This window comes from Pipistrellus kuhlii, unplaced genomic scaffold (genome assembly GCF_014108245.1).
Source record: "Pipistrellus kuhlii isolate mPipKuh1 unplaced genomic scaffold, mPipKuh1.p scaffold_m20_p_7, whole genome shotgun sequence".
Taxonomy (NCBI): domain Eukaryota; kingdom Metazoa; phylum Chordata; class Mammalia; order Chiroptera; family Vespertilionidae; genus Pipistrellus; species Pipistrellus kuhlii.
The window spans coordinates 39170263-39196072 of record NW_023425573.1 but is presented as its reverse complement, the minus strand read 5'-3'; the positions used below and the strand labels follow the sequence as shown (position 1 = coordinate 39196072).

The 25810-nt window shown below is 37.0% G+C and overlaps 1 protein-coding gene across 2 annotated transcripts in view; it reads right to left on the bottom strand.

The window, feature by feature from the left end:
* Positions 1-25810, bottom strand: part of SLC25A12 (solute carrier family 25 member 12) — a 149638-nt gene that overhangs the window by 56215 nt on the left and 67613 nt on the right. Inside the window, exons 1-3 of one of the 2 annotated variants that reach the window (XM_036421892.2) lie at positions 25036-25166; positions 24011-24064; positions 4924-5066 (exon numbers count right to left, since the gene is read on the bottom strand). In XM_036421892.2, the coding sequence (XP_036277785.1) occupies positions 4924-5066; positions 24011-24064; positions 25036-25047 (209 nt within the window). In that variant the 5' untranslated portion in view covers positions 25048-25166. Of the gene's footprint in view, positions 1-4923; positions 5067-24010; positions 24065-25035; positions 25167-25810 lie in introns of those variants that run through there. The other variant, XM_036421891.2, reaches the window with a different exon arrangement.

Below are 25810 nucleotides of genomic sequence, written 5' to 3'. Positions count from 1 at the left end.
CAAAAGATCATGTGAACATTATCACGGGAACACAATCAGCAAAAGTGCAGACTGGAGGGAACTACAGAGTGAACATGACCTTTTAGAGAAACATGCTTCCCATTTTCCTAATTAAGAACATGCCTACATTTTACAATCCAATGTATGCCGCCATTCATCTAAAACACATTTTACATTCAACGTTACATTTTGTATTTCTTAAAACACATTGAAATATGTTTAAATTACATAAATTATATTATATCCAAAGCAATTATTTATACATGCCTTTGCCCTTTATTGAGGGAAATGCTTTGTGGTGATGTTATTCAGGAATTATGCCCTCACTATCATGCTAAAGCATCCTTGGTGACATTAGGAGCTTGAGTGCCTAATAAGTCCTGGGAGGAATGACCTAATAATCAAAACTGTTTTATCAGGCCACATGTCATAAAACGCCTTATGCATTGGTGTACTAGTAAAACATATAATAAAACTCAAAAGTGTGGTTATCATTACACAAATTTTAGGGTAACAAAAACAAAGTTATAACATATCAGGTAACACGAGCATCCACCCACTCCTGAAAGCAATGAGTAATATGTGGTTTTAAGCTCTGAACAAAAGTAAAGAGCAATGGTATGGTATGATATGGTTGGACAGTACAAGAATGTGTAACACAAAACCAGTAGTGATATTGGGAAGGAGTTAGAGAAGACCTTCATTTTTTACTTTATATTTTTCTGAAGTGTTTGCAATTTTTATAATGAAGAATTAGAATTATATCTTCTGATTGTAAGAGTCATTTTTAAAATGAAAATAAAAAATAACTAGGATGCCCTGACCAGTTTGGCTTAGAGCATTGGCCTGCAGACTGAAGGGTCCGGGTTCGATTCCAGTCAAGGGCATGTACCTTGGTAGGGAGTATGCAGGAGGCAGCTGATTGATGTTTCCCTCTCATTGATGTTTCTAACTCTGTATCCCTCTCCCTTCCTCTATGTAAAAAAATCAATAATATATATATATTTTTTAAAGTTTTTTAAAAAAGTAACTAGGCTGATTATCAATTTAAAAATATATGTGTCATCTTGGTTTTTCTAAAATAAGTCTTAGGAATTAAATACTAAAAATACAATTACCATGAAATGCAAACTATGCAGCTTTAAAACACATTTCATGGTCAGTAGTAGAACTTACTATATTTATGAAAAGAGGGCCAAGAACTTTTCCTTAATGGTCATAAACAGTCAGCTGGCAGAGTGAACTTGGCTCATACATATATTTTCTTTGGCATGCAAAGTATTATTTTTTTAGTTGCATTAGTTGCCAACATTTGGAAATCGTAAGATTTCATATAAATATCCACTTTTCTGGTTTCTCTTGATAAATTGCAAGCTTGGGCAATAGGTTACTGGTGTCAAATAGCACCAGCCCCTGAAATCAAGCAAAAACTGCCTCTTTCTGAGAGACCAGGGCTCAGCAGTTATCTACGCCCTGCCATGCAGATTTGAGACTAGTTGGTCAGGTTTCTAACTTTGTTTAAAATACAAAATCTATGAACTGTATTAAACCCCTACATTTTGTCTACCAGTATATTCATAAAGGCAAATCATATATTCATGCAACTTTAGAGCTAGAGGGACTCTTAGAAAGTCTAAAGAAGTCAAACCATCTGCTCTAAAACATTTAGCAACTCAGTAGGCCCAGTGGGATTCTCAACAAAAGATGATTCAGTGTACACCTTTAATTCAGTGTACACCTCGCTAGAGCCAGTCCCCAAATTTAAAGTTACAGTTGAGAAACAGAAAGGTAAAATAATAGACCATTACAAGAAAGTATTGAAGAAATGCTCAGCCAACATTCAATACTCAGAGTTACCTGTGTTATATAGAGTGATTTATTTGAAGAAAGAAAAGTCAATTAAGAAACACAAAAGCATCAACAATCTATCCTATATAATAAAAGGCTAATATGCAAACTATCCCCTCCATGGGGAATTCAACAAACAAAATAAAAACAGGCTCATTTATACAAAAAACAGACTGACAGCTGTCAGAGGGGAGGGGGTTTGGGGACTGGATAAAAAAGTGAAGAGATTAGCCAAAACCGGTTTGGCTCAATGGACAGAGCGTCGGCTTGGGGACTGAAAGGTCCCAGGTTCGATTCCGGTCAAGGGCATGTACCTTGATTGCGGGCACATCCCCAGTAGGGGGTGTGCAAGAGGCAGCTGATCGATGACTCTCTCATCGTTGTTCCTAACTCTCTATCCCTCTCTGTACAAAATCAATAAAATATATTTTTTTTTAAAAAAAAAAAGTGAAGAGATTAAAAAAAAGACTCAGGCATCAGTATGGTGATTGCCAGGGGGTAAGGAGTGTGAGGGAGATAGGAGAGTGCAAATGAGGGGTTAAGTGATGGTGGAAAGAAACTTGACTTTAGGTAGTGAGCATACAATGTGGTTTGCAGATGATGTGTTACTGAGTTATATGCTTGAAACCTGTGGTGTTATTAACCAATGTCATCCCAAAAATTTTAGTTAAAAAAAAGATTTATGGGAGATTCCAAAATGGTGGCAGAGTAAGTAGATACATACTGACACATTCCCAGGACACCAACATTTCTACTTAAACAAATACAATAGTCTCCTAGATAGATATCACTGCATTCAAATCTTGTCCTACTCCAACCTACAATTTTTCTAAAATTGAATCATTTACTAGAGGCCCACATGAATTCATGCACAGGTGAGGTCCAGCCGGCACACCCCAATTGGGGCTGATCAGGCCAGGCCAGCAGGGGTAAGGGGATGCAGGAGGTTGACCGGCCCACCCACCACCTGGTCCAACTCCCAGTCGAACTCCTGTTCAAGAGAACAATTTGCATATTAGCCTTTTATAATATAGGATGGTAATGGAAATAATGTTTAAAGAGTCTATATTGCCCAGTTCTTGTTTTGTTGGGTTTTTGTTAGTTTTTTACACAAGCACCGCAACAGGGAAGAAAAAAACACCTCGGGCCTTGGAGGTCTGGAGATGTAACTTGGAACTCACAAAACAAGGCAAATTTTATTTATAATTCATACAAATATTCCACTTGCTCCATTTTACAATCATATATGATTTTAATATAAAAGCAGTGTTTTCCCCCCCTTGAAATGAATAAACTGAGACGTTAAGTAAGATGCACCTTGTGATTTCTGTGACTGCACAATATACTGTCAGGCTAAAAATATATCCACGACTGAGAGTCATGAGCCTCTCGTTGACAGCATACAGTCAAAGCCTAGCACACAAAGCCAACCACAACTCTGCCAGTGGCAAAGCAGTACCACAACCACACCAAAGTACTTGTAGCACAATCTCCCCACTTTCACTCCCCAAAACACACACACACACACACACACACACACACACACACACACAAATGCCCCTTGGTGCTTCAAGTCACTACTGCTCCCCCTTTCATGGAATTCCCCTTCCTACTTGTCCAACAACCAGCAAGATCCTTTCATCTTGCCAGATTTCACCTCTTCTGTGATACTGTCGTGACCATCCAAAACAGACTTAATTATGCTTTCTTAAGTGTCCTTTGTATCTTTTACATACTTTTACTGTAGCATCTTATTCCCAAAGTATTTCTTTTCTATGTTGTTTACCCGTTCTTTATCTCACTAAGCCATGAAATCTTAAGACCAGAAATCCTATTTTATGTTCATACTTCTAAGGCCCAACAGAGCCTGAAAAAATGGTGTTTGTTCAATAAATGTTTATCAAATAAATGAGTAGACAGAGAAATGAATAAATAACACTCTCTAAATTCTTTCCTGATTTTTCTTTATAGCACATATAATCTCCTAACACTGTGGTCAGCAAGCTGTGGCTTGTGAGCCACATGCGGCTCTTTGGCCCCTTGAGTGTAGCTCTTCCACAAAATACCACAGCCTGTGCGAGTCTATTTTGAAGAAGTGATGTTAGAAGAAGTTTAAGTTTAAAAAATTTGGCTCTCTTACCCTAACTGGTTTGGCTCAGTGGATAGAGCTTTGGCCTGAGAACTGAAGGGTCCCAGGTTCGATTCCGGTCAAGGGCATGTATCTCGGTTGAGGGCACATCCCCAGTAGAGAGTGTGCAAGAGGCAGCTGAATTGATGTTTCTCTCTCATCAATGTTTCTAACTCTTTATCCCTCCCCCTTCCTCTCTGTAAAAAAATCAATAAAATATATATATTTTTTTAAATTTGGTTCTCAAAAGAAATTTCAATCATTGTACTGTTGATATTTGGCTCTGTTGACTAATGAGTTTGCCTACACTTGTCCTAACACATTCCAATTTACTTTTGACTTGGTTCATTTTTGTATGGTTTATTCACTGATGTAATTCTAGCTCGTAATACAGTGCCTAACGCATAGTAGATAGTAGGTATTCAATATTTATTGCATGAATGAATTAATTAATTAATTAATGGAATATAGTTATCTGAAAACCATTCTGCTCAGATTATATATAAAATATGACTTTTCACATGTAAGTTTTTCAAAATAAAAAGAAATACCAGTAGCCTTGATAATGGTAGTAAATAACAAAGTTTTTATGATCACCTCAGAAAAAAATATGATTTATTGATATTAAAATTCCCAATTGTCATAGGTAAACTTATGGTTTTCCATTTTTTAATCAGACACTGCAGGGCATTAGCCTTCAAAAAATGCATAGAGCCCATGTGGCTCATTCAGTGTGGCTCAATGGTTGAACGTTGACCTATGAACCAAGAGGTCAGAACCCCATCAAGGCACATGCCCCACTTGCAGGCTCGATCCCCAGGTAGAGGACCTGAAGGCAGCTGATAGATGTTTTTCTCTCATTGATGTTTTTAATCTCTCTATCCTTCTACTTTCCTCTACCTCTAAAAATGTTTAAAAACATTTTAAAAAATGCATAAAGGTCTTACCCATCCTTGGTTTGATCAGCTACTCCTGCCAAGAGCTGAACAATCTTCGGATTGCTATCTGGATCATTATACAGTCCAAGATAGCGCTGGACAAAGTCCTCCGGGGTCATGTAATGTTCTCCATCGACTTCAGTACTGGCATACTAAAAAGTAAATAATGTATATTTAAATATTAAAATTATTCAATATCCTTTTATAGCAAACAAATATCTTATGAAAATGTAAATTAAAGACAAATATCAAAATCAAAATATAGATAATGCAGACTTTTTCTCTAGATAGTGAAAAAACAAATACCAAGAGCATGACTTAAGAACATTGGTAAAGTATTGATATATACTCTGTCATTGATTATAACCTTTTACATCTCATGGTACACATAAACTAATTACTAAAATTCTGCTGCATGCCAAAAAAATATACTTTTTGCCAATCTGACAAAATAAAATAGGTATAATTTTGATTCATTCACACTGATTGGCTATTGTTGTGTGGGCTGTTGTCATTTTTTTTTTTTTTTTTAATTTGACAATCTAAGGAGAAAGAGGTCAATGCTTTTGAGTAAATAGTCAGGGATTGCATGGTTCTGTTTGTCTATTTTCAGTTAATTCTCATCTCAGGATATTTTTTTCCCACTGAGTTTTAGAGAAAGTGGAAGGGGGGGAAGGAGAGATGGAGAGAGAGAAACATTGATGCAAGAGAGACACACTGATTGGTTGCCTCTTGCATGCTCCCCAACCAAGGGTTGAGATCAAGCCTGTAGCCCAGGTAGGTGACCTTGACTGAAATCAATACAAGATCTTTCAGTCTGAGGGCCAATACTCCAACCACCCAGCCAAACTGGCGAGGGCAAGTACTGCATGTTTTAAAAATTCTTGTGGCACATCAATTGAAAATCACTGATCTAGAAAAATGAAGTTGCAGCTATCAATTTAGCTACTTCACTCAACTATCAAAGTAGTAATATTAGAAAGTTTCCCAGAATCAAAGAAACACATAATAAATTTTAAAAAACCAACAAAACACCATGACTTGGCCCACCATCATAAAATTACAGAACATCAAAATAAAGAGAAAATCCTAAATGTTTATAGAGGAAAAAAGAACAGGTCACATATAAAGAATTATGAATCACAGACATTATTTTCCTCTCAACAGAAACACTGAAAGCTTGAAGACAATATAGTAAGGTCCTTAAAATTCTAAGAGAAATAATTTCCAACCTAGAATTCTAAACTTAGCCAAACTTTCAATCAATTGTAAAGGTAGGTTGAAAGCACTTTGAGATAGCCACATTCTCAACGTTTTTTCTTCCTTCATGTATCCTTTCTCAGAAAGCTATAGGATAATTTGCTCCATCAAAAATAGAACATGAACCAAATAAGAGGGAGGTGTGGGAATTAGGAAACAGATAATCCAACTCAGGAAAATGGCCAAGGGAAATCCCAGAACTGTGCTGCAGGCTCAAGAGTACCTAATCCTGGCTGGGGCAGGCAGAGGGGTCCAAGAAGGAAGCCACTAGGGAAAATGAAATGTCAGCTTATCCAGGGCATTTATTTGGCTATCTCGAAAATAACATTGGGAGAAATTTAAACCTGCTCAAATGTCACCTTCTCAATGACACCCACGGTTATCACCCTATTTAGTCTTACAACCCATGCCTGTATCTATATTTCCACTTCCCCAAATGTTGCTCTATTTTCCACTTGTACCTATCACCTTCTAACATACTATATATTTTATTTTTTTATTATGTTTATTGTCTAACTCCCAATTAGAATGTGTCACAAAGAAAAAATATATTTGTCTAGTTTGTTCACAGATGTATCCCAAGCACCAAAACTAATGCTTGGCATGTAGTAGGCACTGAGTGGATATTTATTAAAATAATGAGTAGGTACAAAGGCAATAGGTACAAAGATTACTAAGTAAGCCCTAGCCAGTTAGGCTCAGTGGATAGAGCATCAGTCTGTGGACTGAAGGGTCCCGGGTTCTATTCGTGTCAAGGGCACATGCTGGGTTGCGGGTTCGATTCCCAGTGGGAGTGTGCAGGAGGCAGCCGATCAAAGAGTCTCTCATCATTGGTGTTTCTATCTCTCTCTCCCTCTTCCTTCCTCTCTCTGAAATCAATAAAAATGTGTTTTTTTAAAAAGATTATTAAATAAATTTAAAGTTAGGTAATTTTTTATTTTCTGAAAAAGTAAATAATGAAAAGTATTTTTGTTTTACAAAAATAGGAAATGTCATAAAACATGACTTAACTAAAACATTAATAGTAATAATGTAGATACCAAATATTAACTTAATGATGATTACAGCCCTAGCCAGTTGATTCAGTGGACAGAGCGTCAGCCTGCAGAATGAAGGTTCTCGGGTTCAATTCTAGTCAAGGGCATGTATCCCAGTTGCAGGCTCAATTCCTGACTCCAGTCAGGATGTACATGGGGAAGGTAACCAATGAATGTGTCTCTCTCTCCATCTCTCCCACTCCTTTCCACTCTCTCTAAGACTAAATGTAAAATCACCCTAGGGTAAGGATTAATAAAAATAAAATTATGATTACAAATATGCAATGAGGAATGGAGAAAAAAGAATGTGGGAGAATGTAGTATAAGGAATTCCTCAACTACTGTAATAATGACTAGGAATAGAAGTATCCTATATAATAAAAGCCTAATATGCAAATGGCGGAATGACCAGTAGAACAACCAGTGGCAGGACCAGTCGCTATAATGTGCACTGACCATCAGGGGGCAGATGCTCAACACAGGAGCTGCCCCTAGCCTGCAGGCCCCAGGCCAGCCAAGGTAGGTGCCAGCGGGGGACGGGGAGGGCAATTTCCCCGCCAGTCGCCCCACAGATAGGCCCTGATTACTGGCCAGGCCTAGGAACCCTACCTGTGCATGAATTTCATGCACTGGGCCTCTAGTAGAAATATAAAGGAAAATACCAAAATAAATAGCTAAAAGAATTACAGGTGGTTGCTTCTGACAAAAAAGACAGGGATGAAAAGGACCAGAGCAAATAACTTTTGGTTAAGCATTTCAAATATCCTTATTTGTGATCTAACTTTCAACAAGGACAGCATTAAATAAAAAATGTTCCCTTTGCTGTATTCTGAACCACACCACAGAGGCAATCACAGCAAATTCTGTATCAACCTACCTAAGAAGTAACCCAAAGTGGACATATTTTTATTAGCTAGTGCTAACAATAGCACCTAGCAAATATCACCCCAAAATAAAATCATGTTCTCTCTACATGCTATTAAAAGTCATTCCTAAAAAGGTCCTAGGTTTAAATCCTGGCCCTACTACTAACTCACTGTGAATCTTCAACAACTCCATTCTCCAGTCCTCCTAGGTACATCACACAACTATAAAATGAAGACTAAACAATTTTTGATGTTTTAAAACAATAGGTATGCAAACATAGAATTAAAAAATAAACTACATAATATTGCTACTAATAGTGAATGGATTCTACCAATTCCTATCAATTGCTTCCTCCTCTCCTTCTTTAAGGCACATGTGTCAAACACAAGGCCCGCGGGCCAAATCCATCCCGCCAGGTCTTGCAATGTGGCCCGCACCGCGCTGTCATCACTGCACTCCGCTGCGTTTCCATCACAATGACAGTTTATGACTGTTCAGTAAACCATTCGGCCCGCGATTTAGGCTGGATTTTAGATTTTGGCCCCTTCTCTGATTGAGTTCGACACCCCTACTTTAAGGTATGACATAATCTGATATGTTTACCAAGATCACAAAACTACAAGCATTTAGAACCAGCAGGAGTGGGGAAAGGCACAATGTCAGGGAGACTACTGCAGTGGAAAGAGGGAGCAACACAAGGAAGTCTAAAAGTAGAATTTAGAGAGACTGACAAGTCAACCATTAAGAATATGAGCGCCAAACCACAATATGAAAAATGAACTATGGGAATCAAAAAGGAGTGGTTCATTCTAAGGACTGATAGGATGGGGTTAGGAGGACGAAAGAGAAGGCCTGTTCAGAACAGGCCTTAAAAATAAAATTTAATTTCAACTGCAAATGGACAGAAAGGATATTTTAGACTAAAATATAAAAACCAATGTGAACAAATATAGAAATAATTATTTTCTCCTTTGGGGAGAAGTTATCTGAAGAGAGAAATGGTAACAAAGAGGAGGTATACATATAAAGATATGTAGAAGATGAAAATGAAAAGACAGTTTGAGTCCAGATGGTGGAAGACTGAATACTAAACTGAATAACTGAGTTTTATTCTGTGGGCCATGGAAATAGCACTAAAAAATTTAAGGGAGGAGAGGTATTCTGATCTTTGCTCTCCCATGTAGCAATGTGAAAGATAGTAGATTGGAAAATAAATAAACTGACTAAGGGCAAGGAGACTACCACAAAGATCCAGGTGAAAGAAGCTGAGGCTTAACCAAGGCAGTGGGAAGTACAAATTAGTAAAACAAGGAGAGGGGGGGGAATTCTACTGAAAGTAGAAGCTACTATGCACAGTCAGCCAAGATGCTAAAACATTTCATTAGCAATGGGTGAATGACTACATTCACCCATTGCTAATGGATATGATTTTAATAGTGTTACATTCATATCACTCAAAATTAAAATGGTATAAAAGGATATTATATGGTGAAAAGTCTTCCTCCCATCTCTGTCCCTAGTCACTCAATTCCCCACTCCAGAGGCAATCAATTTCTTATATATCCTTGCAGTTCTCTTTTACACATGAGCGAATAAATTACATATACTTGACATATATGTATATATTATATATCCATGTTTTATATATATTATACAATATATACATTAGTACATATACACATGTAAATATGTGTATATGAATATTCTTATCCAGTTCTCTTTTTACACAAATAATAACTATTTATACTGTTCTGTACATCTTTTTTCAAGCTCAGTCCTTTTAAAAAGTGATTTAGCAATATATGTACATACACACAAATATACTTATACATCATGTATAAAGGGCTATAAAAATGCTCACATTTGCCGAAACCGGTTTGGCTCAGTGAATAGAGCATCGGCCTGTGGACTGAAGGGTCCCAGGTTCGGTTCCGGTCAAGGGCATGTGCCTTGGTTGCAGGTACATCCCCAGTGAGGGGGTGTGCAGGAGGCAGCTGATTGATGTTTCTCTTTCATCAATGTTTCTAACTCTCTCTTTTCCTCTCTGTAAAAAAATCAATAAAATATATATTTTTTTAAATGCTCGAATCCTTTAACAACGAATCCTGGGCATGACTCCATGAAAAAAATTTTAAAAAGGAAGAACTAAATTCAAAATAAGAAAATACAATAAATGGGTTATGGTCATCTTTGTTCTCTCTTTGTTCTCTCTCTCCCAAGTGAGTGTTGCTTTCTTTCTTTAATTAGCAGATATAAATTTTCAAAAGAGAGGATATATGAAAATATTTGTGTTAGTATTTACAAAATTTGGCATCCAATTGTCCTTTTAGGGGGCACAGAGATGTCTTTTAGTAATACCTGAGTTTGGTTGCCAGGACTATCACCACTACACACACAGAACATATACATCTACACACACTTGCATACATTGGAAGTATACTGTACTTACTGAATCACCAGAATTTCACAATATTCTTGACTTTAAAACTACCAGGAAATAGAGCAGCCTTAGCACACGCTACCAAGGACACAGCAGCCAACAAGGAAAACAAATGCTTTTGTTGACATGTACTGGAACAGGCTCAGCCAGTATCTGGGATTATAAATGATGCCAGAGAATCACTTACCCTGAGGTATTTTGCTAGTGTTTTCCCCAACTCTCCCAGTCTATTTTAACTTGATTTTGACTAAAAGATAAAGTGTACCGCTCAGAGGGAAAAAAGTCTTCTCATCCACAAGGAGTCATGCACTACTTGACTTCTGCAGGAGATAGTTAATTAACTCATTACATTAGAGACAATTACTTGGCAATGTCAGTGAGCCTGTTGCCTGAACAGACAGAAGCGGGAGTTTAGAACTGAAAGTACAGTAGAATCTACTATGCACAGTCAGCCAAGATGCTAAAACATTTCAGGTATTATGTTAAAAAAAAAAAAAAGAAGAGAAAAAAAAAAGCAGGTACTATAAAATGGGTAATATATTTAAACCAAACGTATTTTTAATGCTTTTTTTTTTTAAATGACCCATTTATTTTAAACGACTTCATTAGTTTTAATGCTTCTTATTTTAACTGACAGGGTAATAATATTCTAAACAGATTTTTTAAAAATAAAGATGGCCATCCAGCTGGTATGGTTAGTGGTTGAGTATCGACCCATGCACCAAGAGATCACCAGTTCCATTCTAATTTGATTAAAATGCAGGCTTGCGCCTGGATTGCAGGCCTGACCCCCAGTAGGAGGTGTGCAGGAGCTGCTGATCATGATGTTTTTCTTCTCTCATAGATATTCTCTCTCTCTCTCTCCCTCTCACTCTAAAATTAATAAAAACTTTTTTTTAAAGTAGTATTTAAAAAAAAAAAAAACATGCCCTAGAGTAACAAATAAGGCTAGAAATAAAAAAACGTTAAGTAGCCTTATCAAGACCTCTTTCTGCTACTCAAAATGAGTTGAGCATTTATACTAAAACAGTAAAAAGCAACTTAAAACAAAATTTGAGACTTGCAATGTTAAAAATTTAATAAATCAAACAACTTACTAGTTTTCATAATATCATTTCCATTTTGTTCCTGTTATTTCAAAGGGTGAGCTAAAATGACTTTAAATTAACCAAAAATTATATCCGTACTCCAAATAACTTTAGAATTAATCATCTGCCATTTCAAAGATGTCTCTTAAGCACTAGTAAATCTCTCTTGGGCAAGAAATCAAGGACACATGAAAGACAAAGACAAGAAGTGGCTGAGAGGATCTAAAAAGCAAAAACCACCACAGGTCGTCTATTTTCTTAAACTTTATCCAAACCCAACTGTAGTATTTGAATGTAAAAGTGCATATAGCTTTGACATTTTCAGAAATATTTAAATTTACATTGAACATAGTTCACATGTGCTTGAAAAAGCCTAGTCATTCTGAAGCTTGAGAAATAAGATGGATCTTGTAGATTATAATATTTACACATTTAATCCAAATTATTGCCTATAAGAGATGGCAGGGTTTCATACTCACACTGAACTACCTCTAGCTGTAAATGAAAAGATCATATTATCTAGAAATGTTCTGCCTATCAAGCCAACAGATCAAAATGTCAAGACCTCATTTGCCTGGAGTAAACTAAATAGTAGTAACTCATTTCCCATTTATCAAATTTAACCTTAAGTGGCCTTTAGAGTGTGCTACCTACATCACAGGTTAACTATAAAACAAACTTCACAAAGAATTTACACATTACCCTAAATTTCCATTGAGTAAAGGGGGAAAAAGGTTAACTTAAAATTCAACGACATAAATAAGTACAAAAAAAAAACAAATAGTCTAAATGATACAAATGACCTGCTTAAAAGATGTAAATTTTTAAAAAGATACTTTGATATTTTCTGTCTAAAAGATTTTTTCAGAGATTATAAAGGAAAATTCTGATCTGTTGTGACTATAAAGCTGGTTACTTTTTTTAAATTATACAGTATATGAAGATCAAGGATTTTCGTTTTATGTATACCAAAATCAAGGTAGTGTACATAGATGCACTACTTTTTAAACTAAAAATCTGCTAAAATCAAATCTTTTGGGAAATTGTACATTCAATTATGAAGCACCAACTATATGCTAGGCACTATGCCTGATACTAGATGCAGAGGTCAATAAAACATTGTTCCTGTCCTCAAATAGCCCAGAGACAATGGCACTATGGACACCTAAACCAGGGTCAGAAAATGGGTTCTAATCTCATATACTGTTCACTAGTTGAAATTTGAGCAAAATACTCTGAGCCTCTTTAACAGAAACAGCTGGGTTGTTGTGGGGGGAAGGGGGGAAATCTTGAACACCAAAGTTCTTGTTATTATAATATAAAGCATATATGCCTAATGAAATTATTCTAAAATGCTTAGAAACATAGAAAAGTTTCCCTCCTTGCTTTACTGAATTTTTCTGCTTTTGTTCAAACCTGAAGGAGTTATTGTTCTAATTCTTAATTTTTCTCCAAACCAAGGTTTCTTTCCACAATTCTTGGATTTATCAGGAGATCAGTCCTGACTAGTCTAGGCAGCTTCATCTCTGCTTATCCATCATGTGGCTGTAATATGAGTCAAAACAAACTGTTCCTCTATGACTTTGTTCCAACGGAGATGAAATGACATTTTCACATCTTAATATACTTTCAATTTCAGTAAATCAAATGACAATGTCACAAAGCTCAGTAATTTCAAATATTAAATAGAGCACTTCCCATATAGAAAAATGAATTACATGAACAATGGGAGAAAAAGACATGTACCAAGGTAAGAGCTGAGCATATGAAGCTAACCCTTTTGCTGTTCTTCCCTACTACTGCTCTTACTCCTAATAGGAGCCCAATTTAGTAAGGCATGCATGCCCTTTCACTATAAAAGCACTCTGCATAATGAGCGAAGACCACAACTGATCTGACTGACATACAAACCCTGTTACAACAGTACAATGTGGAATTCACCTTCTATCATAAATAATATTTTAATGAGCAAAAATAATTTAAACACATTTGGCCACATTAATTTTAACAACTTTATTGAGCCAAGTTAATTTTTTAAAAACACATTTTAGTGATGCAAAGTTTTCCTGATATTTATCAAAATCAAGTACACATGCTTTGGGAAAAGGTACTTTTATTTATCTAAATTTAATTAGCACTTTCAGTTGCATATTTCACAAACAAAATCTTTTATTTGGTTTTGAAAAAAAAAATCCTCAGATGTCTGCCTTTCTAACTCAGATTGCTTCCATGAAATACTATGGGCTTATTTTTCATTTTGTTTTAATATATGTATTTTTACTATCCATTACAGCAAGTCGTACTGTTAACTACTAAACAATGCAATTCCTAACACAGTAGGGAGGTACAAGACCCTCGTTAATCACTGGAATCAATGGAAGCTACCATAATAAACTAGGTCGGCCAAAATAATTTTCTCCTTAAAATAGCCAAAAGCCTTGGAAATAAAATAATGACCCCAGAGAACCCAATAACTGGAACTAGAAGGTTTTTCGAGGCAGATTAAGTTGAGTAATTAATTTGCATTGTTCTTAAAATAAATATTTCAATATCTTGGTGGAAGTAACCATGGGAACATACAAGGAACATATATATTTATAAGCCTGGGCAAATCATGCCTTGGACAATCAAGGTACAACTCCTAGGGAGACAGAATGCTTTAATATTGGTAAGTCTCGATTAAATAACAAGATTTTTACCACTGAGAAAGAAGGACCTTTATCATTGTAGGAAGCAGAAAATATTAAGAGATTTAAGAGACAAATTAACCAAATACAATGTATGAACCTGACTTAGACCCTAATTTTTTGGTTTTTGTTTGCTTGGTAGAAGAAATTTAATATAAAAACTGGTCACTAAAATAAGAAGGGTTACTTAGGCAACTCAGAGATGAGTAACAGCAAGAATCATTCCTGCCTCAGGGCCAGAGGGACACAGGGAGAAGACTGGGCTACTAACCTAGATGCTCTCTGAAGTGGAAAGGAGAGGATACCTCAGTTTCTCCTTCCTCCTCCTCAGTGTCCAATTAGGTCCTTCCATTTTGCCATCCCTATCCAGAAAGCAGTTGGCTAGAGAGCCTGATCAATGTAGTTGACAGGTACTTAGCTCAAGTTCCCTTGAACACTTACAGCTGAGCAAGGCTTATGGTCTAAGGCAGTGGTCGGCAAACTGAGGCTCGCGAGCCACATTCGGCTCTTTGGCCCCTTGAGTGTGGCTTTCCCACAAAATACCATGATTGGGCGCATATGTTCAGTGGGACTGAAACATCGTGGCCCATGTGCAGATGTCAGTTTTTGGCCTGGGCAAGTCTATTTGAAGAAGTGGTGTTAGAACACTCAAGGGGCCAAAAAGCCTTAAGTGGCTTGCCAGCTGCGGTTTGCCGACCACTGGGCTAACACATTATTGGGAGATAGAATCCCAGAGAAGCAAGAGTGAGCGGAAAAGGGAAGTGAGACGTGGAATAAAGCAACTTAAAAAAAAAAGAAAAAAAGATGAAAGAATCAGGAAAATTTCAACACTGAATGGAAATTCATGTTGTTAAGGAATATTTTTAGGTGTGATTATCATCATATTGTGGTTTGTTTGTCTGGCTTTTCAGTCATCACCTTTTAGAAATACATTCTGAAGTATTTATGGGTACAGTGTTATGTTGTCTGGGAATTGCTTCAAAATAATCCAATGTAGCTGCAACATAGATAAGCAAGATTAGCCATGATAGATGGTGAAGCTGAATAATGGGTATATGGCAATTCATTATGCTATTTTTCTCTAAATGTGTATATGTTTAAAATTTCAATAATAACGGTTTTAAAAGGCTATAGAACAATGAGATGATTCTATATATACTAACAACATTATGTAAAAAAATTATTTAAAATACATAGCCCATTTACTGTATAACCTTAGCAAGTTATTTAACCTTTTCAGTTTCCTCATCTATAAAATAGGAATACTAATGAGACCTACCTTATAGATTTGTTCTAAGGATTAAATATAATTTGTATAAAACACTAAGACTAGTACCTGAGACAAAACAGTGACTCAGTAAATAATCAATTACACAGTTTTAGAAATTCAAAAATGGCCATGGCACTGGCTTCAGTGAATGATGCTTCAGAAATTTCAGCAGTACAGTAAGTCCTCACTTAGCATCAATAGGTTCTTGGAACGGCAGCAAAATGATGTATAAAGAAACCATGGCCTAATTGATATAAAGTCTTAAGGTCTTATAGCAGATCATCAACATTATAGTGAAACAGTTGAGCACAATGACATTATTCGAGGACTTGCCATATAAAATAAAAAAGAGCTGGACAGAACCGGGAGATGCTGATTTATTTTTTTAAGTTACACCTAAAAAGTGAAATAAAAGTTGCTCTTTCAGATTTGTTTTGATATTTCAGAGTCTATGGTTAAACTACTATTCCTTCCCTGATCCAGACAGGGCAACTGCAAGTTCAAGAGAAAACTGCCTATCTGCCACAGCCTCACAGGTCTCAGTCCTAGACTATGCTATACCCATCTCAGAGCCTATAGACTTAAGAGAAGCCATTACCTCTTACAATTGTATTTCAGAATGTAGGAATTTGTAAACATCTTCGGATGTAGGTCTCAAGAATATAAGTAACTAACTGATTACATATACACAATCATAAACACAAATTAATATCTTAATTCACTTCATAGGCCCAGCAGTTTCTTGGGGTAAAATAAGGGACTCAAATCATATTCAAGAAAGAAAAATCCTCATCTCATCTTAGAAGTAAAGAAAGAGAACAAAGAACCAAACTTTATTCAGTTCTCCGTGTATCAGGCACCATTTATACATTATTACCTCATTACCTCACATAACGATGCTAGGTATAATTATTCTTTTCAGAGAGACAGATGAAACAGGCTCCAAAAGTAATGTGAACACCTAAGGTCACATAGCAAAAAGGGATTAAACAAGGATTCAAATCCAAGTTAAACTACAAAGGCTATGTAGGCTCCAGTTGCCTCCTGGAAGACAAGTTACCTGAGGCACAACTCACGACATTCTAAGAACCCTATGGACAAGAGGTAGCAATTCAATTGAAAGAACCAGTCTACTCAAAGCAGCCATTCATGACAAAGCACAGAAATGTGTAAGAGAATTTACATTTCAACTTTACTTTTTTAAACATGATCTATTTAAATACAAATCGAATCATCCCATAGTACTTCCAAAGTGCTAGACCTTCCATGATTTCCATGATGCCTTTTAAAAAAAAAACCAAATTCTTCTCCGTGGCCTCTATGACTCCTTCAGCCTGATCTCTTACTAGCCATTCACCCCCCTCACTTACTGATGCTTCCTTCAGACACACTGACCTCCTTTCTGTTTTTTGAACATACAAAACCCTTATCTATATCTAGGCTTTTGTACATATGAGTCCTCTTTTTGAAATTCTCTTGACCCACCTTTCAATTCTTAGCTCTAGTATCACCTCCTCAGGGACATTCACTGACTACCCTCTTGAAAAATGATAGCCTTTTTCATCATTCTGTTTATTTCTTTATTAGACTTGTCACAATGTGTAGTGTGTGTGTGTGTGTGTGTGTGTGTGTGTGTGTGTGCTTGTTATTGTCTGTCTTACCCCTACCTAGACTGTGAGGTCCTACCTTTACTAAACTCCTCTATCTTAGCTCTATAATGCCTAGCCTGCCACGCAGTAGGCAATGAAAAATGTATTGACAATAAAACATAACATGGCATCTAATAACACTAATTTTCTCACCTTTTCAGTTATTTTTCAATCATTTTAGTTGATTCAAGGATAAAGTCTCACTATGGTGCCAGTTTGCCCTTAATGCCTAACACTTTTTAAAAAAATGAAAACTCTTTATAGTTAATGGCAAATACTTTATAAACTTAAGATAAAGGTTATTATCTTTAATTCCTATATCTAAAGAACTTGGGAAAACAATCAGTGTGGTTAAGAAATTATAGATCCCCTTCTGTGCATCTCATACTGCATTTATATAATCCAATTTATGTTGGGAAGTCCTCTTTTAACTTCTGGTTTTGAATTGATAAATTCTTACTTTTGAAATTATTCACTTGCTCAAAATTTGATATACACATTGATACTTTCTTTTATTTCCCTCTAATTCTTCCCCAACCAAGTTAACAACTTAGTTTCTGTCTTTCCATATTTTTCTCAATGCCCATTAAATCATTCAAACATATGTGTAATTATGCATATAACATATAAGAAGTGACTTATAGAAAATTAATATTATGCTATATACACTTCTTTACATTTTTCTTTTTTTTTTTATCATGATTTTATTTTTTAAAATTTCTGTTTGTTAAGCTTCACCGGATATATTTTATTGATTTTTTTACAGAAAGGAAGGGAGAGGGATAGAGAGTTAGAAACATCAATGAGAGAGAAACATCGATCAGCTGCCTCCTGCACACCTCCTACTGGGGATGTCCCCACAAACAACACTCTTGACCGGAATTGAACCTGAGACCTTTCAGTCCGCAGGCCAACGCTCTATCTACTGAGCCAAACCAGTTTCGGCTACATTTTTCTTTTCTTACTTAATAGTACGTTGGAAATCCCTCTAAATCAGCTGCAATAGGTCTAATACATTATTTTTAGTATCTGCATAGCTTAATTTTTCTACCACTCCCCTTTTGATAGCATTTATTTTGTTCTCTCCCCTTTTTTAGGAAAAACTGAGTGCTGCAACTAACAATCTCAAACATATATATTCTTATAAGTACCTTTATTTCTCTGGGATAAATATCCCCCAAAGTAGGACTGTTTGTTCAAATGGTATCTTCTTTTTATTTGAAACCACTGCCATATTGCTTTCCAAAGACTCTGTTACCACAAATATTGTAAAAGAGCAATTTTTCCCCTCCACATTTGGCCTGAGTTGATGCTAACATTTGTTACTACTACTTGTATTATAACTATAATATTATGTTAAGTATCCCACACTTTTGAAAACATAGCCCTAAGGCATATTCCAACAAAGTGGAAGGGTCTCCTGCTAAAAACTCTGCTTAATTTCATTCTAAGCCCCAGGTTACTGCCAACACTAAGTACAAAATATGTAAACAAATTTTATTAAATAAAAGGACATTTCTTTCAAATAAAAATGTGTTACCATAAAACTAAGAAAGAATCACTTTTTGCTTTACATTAGCAGCATCTTTGTCCACTTATTCTTTCATTCTAAATAAATAAGATAGGAAAAGAAAGCATTTTCATAATTTTATATGGGCTATGATCTTCATTGTTACACTGGTGAAAAAGAATAGACTCAAAATGATTTTTGGTCTAACGTATGTAATGAAAGGTGCAGTCTCAACAAGTGTTGCTTTTACCATACAATACTTTGAAAAAAGAACAGAAGGGCTACCAACTTAAAAAAAAAAAAAAAAAAAAGAGTTCTTGAAAAATCATATACTTAAAACAGTTCTTTTAAACCTACTTTGCCACAAAGCACAGAACAGATAAAGTTTTTATTTTGAAAGTTATCAGCCTTATAACCAATAGCCTGAGAAATATTTGTCTTCACCTCACCTCCTTCTTCATTGCTTCTATTTTCTCCTTTTTGTACTGAATACTTCTGATATAGCAAAATTGGGTTGATGATAGTGAGTGGGTGAGAGAGGTAAAAAAAAAAAAAAAAGAAAGATAAATCAAGAAATGACAGTTGAAAGGGCAGTAATAAACCTTGGCTTGGCAACTGGTTGAATATTATAGCACAGACTGAAACATGGAATTCATTGGTTGTGCTCCAATTTTATGAATGTGAGGAGCAGGAAAAAAACAGATTCCCACTGAATATTACCTGTTCTTTTTTAATTAATAGGAAATACAGCTCATCAAAATTTGATAAGCAATGAATACCGAAAAAAGCACCTATTTTCCTATACTCAAAATAATAATTCTTTATTCTTATTAAGCCCTTCTCAGGAACTTGCACAAATAATTTCACTAACCATAAATAACAGCACTTTCATATAGATATATTTTGCTGTTTACAAAACAAAGACTTTTGAGCCATACTAGCTAGCTATTTGTGAATTTAGACAGTTAATGACACAATTCTAAATTTTATTTTTTTAAAAAAAGCTTTTAACTGTGTTCTAAAATTCAAAATTAAAACTCTTTAAAAGCTCAAATGATCCTGAACTCAAGTGATCCTCGAATTCTACCAAAAACTAAATTCAACTGATAACAGCTTAATCTATATTTTAGTGTATTTTAAAAAATTTTTTAAACATATGTTTTTACTGACTTCAGAGAGGGATAGGAAGGATAGAAACATCAATCACAAGAGCACTGATCAGCTGCCTCCTGCACACCCCTACTGGGGATTGAGCCTACAACCCTGGTATGTGCCCTGACCGGCAATCAAACTGTGACCTCCTGGTTCATAGGTCCATGCTCAACCACTGAGCCACATGGGCTGGGCTATATTTTAGTTTTTTACTGTATCCTTTTTGTAAAACTCTATTTTAAACTCCCATGGAACCATTCTCCCTAGTACTCTTCCTCCTCCTTCTCATTTTAATTGTGGATATCACTTATAAATCAGCCCCTTATTCCTTGTCTTATTTTATATTTAATTCCCCTGAACACAAGGATTCATTCACCACCTATATCAATTTGTATCTGTCCAAATCTGACTTTAACTTATTGGGGCACATTTACTTATCAATCAAACTTAAACTCCTCTCGCCCCAAATTCCCCAAATAGATGCTTCATCAATTAGCATCTATTCTAAAAAGGCCAGATTCACTACTCCTTCCTTTACAAAGTCCCTGTATTGTCCTTTCCCTTCCCCAGCCACCAGCCTCTCCAGGTCATTATCATTCACATATATTATTTCAATAGCCTCTTAGCTGATCATCCTACCTACTTCCAACCTCTCCACACTTTGTCCAACAAATACAAAGAGCTGCCAGAATTTACCACTTCAATTTGCCCTCTCAGAAACCCACAGTGCCTCCTCACTGTTTCAATTCCAAACTCTTTGGCCAAATGTTCTAGGTAGTAACTTAGGTAGTTATTTAAAAATCACCTAAGTAAACAGATTTTTTCTTTTCTTTAACTTAACAAACATAGCTGCCATTAGCCCCTTACATACTTCTAGATTTCAAAAATCATCCTGTTTTAAGATCCCACAAATGGTATAATGTGAGGGTTAAGAATACTGGTTCTGTAGTTTCATTTGAATCCAGCCTCAACCACTTAAGAACTAAGTCACATAAATCAAGTCCTTTAACATAATCTATTTCACTAAGACACTAATCCTACCTCCTAAGGGGGTTCTGAAAATTTAAAAATACCCTTTAAAGCACCAGGCCACTGCACAGTACACTGTAGAATTGTAGAATGATCAATACATGTTAGCCATTGTCATTAGTTTTACATGACCACTCTGATCTAGGCAAGCCAATTTGATTGTTCTACCAGAGGCTATACATTTGCTTTCATTATTCTTTTTTATTTTATTTAAAATATATTTTCATTGATTTCAGAGAAAAAAGAAATATCAATGATGAGAGGTGTTACCTCCTGCACACCCCCCAAAGAGGATCAAGCCCACAAGTCCCAGAAATGTGCCCTGACCAGGAATCAAACCGTGACCTGGTTCATAGGTTGATGCTCAACTACTGAGCCACACTGGCCAGGCATGCCTTCACTATTCTTGACTCCTTCAACCACAAACTGTTAGAAATGGAATAGGTCACAGAGAGGATTCAAGCCTGGGTTATTCAGTTTGGTGTGTAGTACTGAATTAAAACAAGTGCACACATGTCACACAGAAAACAGTCTTTAGTAAATATTTGTTGGGTAAATATATTAAATGCTAAAGAAATGTTTAGTTAATATGTACCCTACTTTTGTCTCCTATTATCTCTAAAATCTTACCAAATCATATGCATCTAAAATAAAACTGTTTCTTAAACAAAGCCCTACAGCTTCAAGTAAGTACAGTTTGAAGTACTCAAGACAGGAATTAAAAAGAAACAAACAAACAAAAAAAACCTACCATGTTACTTGTTAGCTGTCCTCAAATTGATTCAACTAACTACACTGTATCTGTCTAGGTACTTTAAGCCTTCCTGAAGGTATGTATCTATGTTCTCTCTCGTATCTATTAGTAATTCTTGGGTCAATGCTTAAAAGTTAGTGCTAAATGTGCAGTTAAGAATTCCACCAATTTTCGAAATAATAAGAGCACCATCAAAAAAATGTGTAAAAATATAGTAAGATTTTAAAGTTGTCAAAAAACTAGGCATAGTCCTAGCTCTTTATGCTTCCATCTCCCCTACCCCCTACCCCCAAAGAAAACAAATCCATACAGAACTACAGATTTTTCCCAAGAGATTTTTAAAATTGGAAGGGCCTCAGTTCGAATGTGGTAGGTAGGTGGAGACAGGAGCAGAGCAAGGACAATGGACCAGATACAGAAGGTCACCAGGGCACAAAGCCCTGGTGCTTAGCAAAAGAAAATTTCAGGGTGGGACCTCATCCCTAGGGTGACCTTTCCTCCCCTAGCATATCAGGGGTCGTAAAGTTTGGACCCCTTGATCTTTTCTCCCTGGATTAACACCTAGGCCTCAGTTGTATTTCAGCTCCAGGCCCAGAAAAACAGCAAAACCAAACCAGCAACACCCTAGTGAACCTCAGAATCAGCTGCCCAGACACCAATCAACCAATCAGTGAAAGCCCTGACCTGAAAGGACACACCTACAAAGCTGCTGAATATTCTGAGATATTCCCTTAAAACCTCCCCTAAAATCTCCACCCTTAAACCCTTAAGTGGGATGACCCACCTCTATCTGCCTCCCAGACGCGCTGGGGCTCCTCCTTTTCCTTTCCCCTCCCCCACTCCCAACATTACCATTTAACTTCCTCACTCCCAGGGCACCCCCAGAGCCCTTCTTTAACTCTATACCTTGTTTCCTAAGCCCATTTCTTCTACAAATTACCTCTTTTACCTCTGTGATTTTCCAAATAAATGTTCTCTTATAGTTTGAGTCTTGGCTCTGAATTCTTTCCTAGCCAGAACCCAAGTACTGAGGTTGCTGAACCCAGATCCAGTACGACCCTGGCAGTTTAACACCTGGTGCCTTCCACCATCTACAGTGCCCATTCCCTTAAGTCCTACTGAGTCCCACCTGAGAAGATGAAACCCAGGAAGGCCAGATCATTAGCCCACCGGTACAACCAGGTAGTGTCAGGACTGGAAATTGAACCCAGAGTTCCTGTCAATGCTCTTTTTGCTACATCACGCATCATTTTAACTGACTTCTCCGATGCCTACTTAATCTAGAAAACAAAATTAACTATATCACATGAACTCACAAGACAATTGGATATAATCTATATGTAGCGTGAATATTAACATGTTTTTGGCTATATTCAAGAACTTGTGTAAGGAATAAGGATTTCAAACCATAAACAGAGCATTTCTATTATAATTACATTTATTCTGGAAATTATGCTTCCTCTAAAATCATCTATGCAGCCTCATCCCCAAAAATAGGTTAAGCAATCCATGTCTCAGATAAAAATGTCATCTATTCCAGGCTCATCAGCATATGTTAGAAACTGTTCCTAATATAGAATCATAAACTTTTGGAGTTGGAAGGAACCTTGAAGATCACCTCTCATTTTACAGAGAAAACTAATACCCTACAGGGACCTGCCTAAGGTCAGAATTTCTGTACAAGAAACCAAGTCCTGAATAGAAAGTTCTCAAAAGGTTTCAGAGAAAAAGCACAATATTTAGTGGAATACCTTAGTTTATCTTTCTTTACATCTACTTAAGTACAAATTCCTACATGATGAACTTTTGGAATTTAAGAAAAGAAAGCAAAACAAAAAACTAAGCCAACTTTTTTTTAAGTTTATAGCCAAGTCACTGATCCTAAAAACTTATCTCAAGTTAAGGTGGATCCTGGCAAAATCTCAGATAGTAATATTTTGTAATAAACCCCAAAAATGTACAGATATAATAGTTTAAAAGTAAAGGGGAAAAAGACACACATAAATTAACTAGCTATAATTGTTTATCTCTGTAAAAAATTTACATAGGGAATTGTTTGTATGAAAACTTTAAGAAAGAATTTTAATACATTCATAAAAGCTGGAAATTCTTCTTTTAGCATTCTTTTACGTGTCAAGTCATGTTACAAAACAATAATTGAGGAAAATATTTTATCAAACTTTAAAAAAGTTTAAAACCTTTGTCCAAACCTTAATAAAATAAGAATTATAAGCTATATTATCATGTTAAGAATATATGACGATAGACCATTCCTAAAAGTTAAGGCCTGACTAGTACTAAATTTACACCTTTTTCCTACAGTAAAAAGAGCACACCACATAAGCCAAATTACCTGTAAGAATATGTTTCTTAACTCATGAGCATCACCTCGCTTGGTTGTCTGCACCTGTGAGGGGAAAAAAAAAAAAAAAAAAAAGCCGGTTAATGCTTCACTAGAGGCCACATAATCTCTTCAGATTAGAGTTCACACGTGCTAACAATCAATGCTCTTATCTTTTATAAGGGCATTTAGTATAAAACAAACCAAAAGCGCTAATACCGATAAGAACTGTCAAATTGGAGATCTGTGACTACAGGGTAGAGAGACAAGTATGAAGAGTCTAAAATAGAGAAAATCTACCAGGTAGATTTCATCTGGATTGCAAAGGGAAGGAAGTGAGAATCAATCCATTACTTTACTACACATCCACTAACAACACGGTTAGTAACCACCCACCTTCAAATCAAGAGGCCAGCAAAAGTGGATCAACGGGAAAGCTGAAACACCCAAATTAATCGCATGGCCTAGCAGCTTTTCTTACCCATGGAAAGCAATCCAGAATACAATTATTCTTGGCTTCCCTCTCTTTCCCCACCCAACTTAAAATATGAAAGCTGCTACGTTTCCAAATACTTCCGACATTCTGCCACCTGCAGCGCAAATGCCAACCAATGCCTCCAATCACATTGAAGCCCCAAATTACTCAATTACGCCATTTCCCCCCCCCCCCCACGCAATATACAGATGCCTTAGGTACCCCGACTTTACATGCCACTTCCTCCCACTCCCTTTTCTATGGCCTCCAACTCCGGACTCACAAACCATGCACTTTGAGCAGGACAATACTCTTCCTTCACCGACCCGGGGTCCTCACAAGCCCCTCTCACTCACAATCCCTCCTCCTTCCCCTCCCCCAACCAGGCATCCTCTCCCTCCGGTCCAAGCCCCACACAGCTCTCCCACCCGCGGGCTGGAGCCCCAGGACACGCTATCTAAGAACCAGGCGAAGAAGGAAATGGGAAGAGGTGAAGGGCTACAGGCAGGGTCCCCAGAATGTCTCTTATGCAATAAAGGCAGCAGTAGAGAGTTGGAGTCACCTTGACCGCCATGCTGTGCTCGGAAGCCGGGGACGAGCGGGGGAGCGAGCAGGGCCCAGCTGTCAGGGCGCGCGCGCGCCGCCTCCCCGGCCGCGCCCGCCCTCCCGCTCGCCGGCGCCGCGCGCGTCCCTATGCAAATGAGCCGGGGCGGGGCCGGGAGAGGGCCCACGCCGGGTCCCCAAAAGGGAGCTGACCCGGGGGCGCCACCGCTCCGCGGAAGCAGGGGACGCGCCTCCATCGGGGAAAACTGGAGGGCCAGCCGCGGGATTCCGACGCTCCGCGTGGTTGCTGACAGCTTAGTCGCCGCCAGGAAGCCCCAGGTTTCCTAAGGGGCCTAGTGGGTGTGGCTTTGGGCAATGACTTCTGCCAAAGTCGTTTTATCCAGAGACTTAAAGGAACACTTGGGGCCTAGATTGAGCAAGATCTGGAAGGACCAAAGAACATGTTCCATAAATAACAATAAAAAATGAAATGATGACAACTAATGGCAAATACTAACAAAAAAGATTGGAAACGACTCACTCTGGGGGAAACCTCAAGCAGACATAACTTGAGAAATATGCCCCTAAACTGGCATGGAATGAATAGGCTTACATATTTGTGCTTCATGTACTATTATAAAGCTTTATTAGGCTCACTTCACATTCCCAATCACCCAAATCTTTTGTGCAATGAGGTATCGCACAAATGCAAATGGGGGAACAATATTTGTCTTGAACTCGGCTGTCACTGAATCCTGGCCCAATTTGCCCCTACATAAACATGTCCAGCCCTC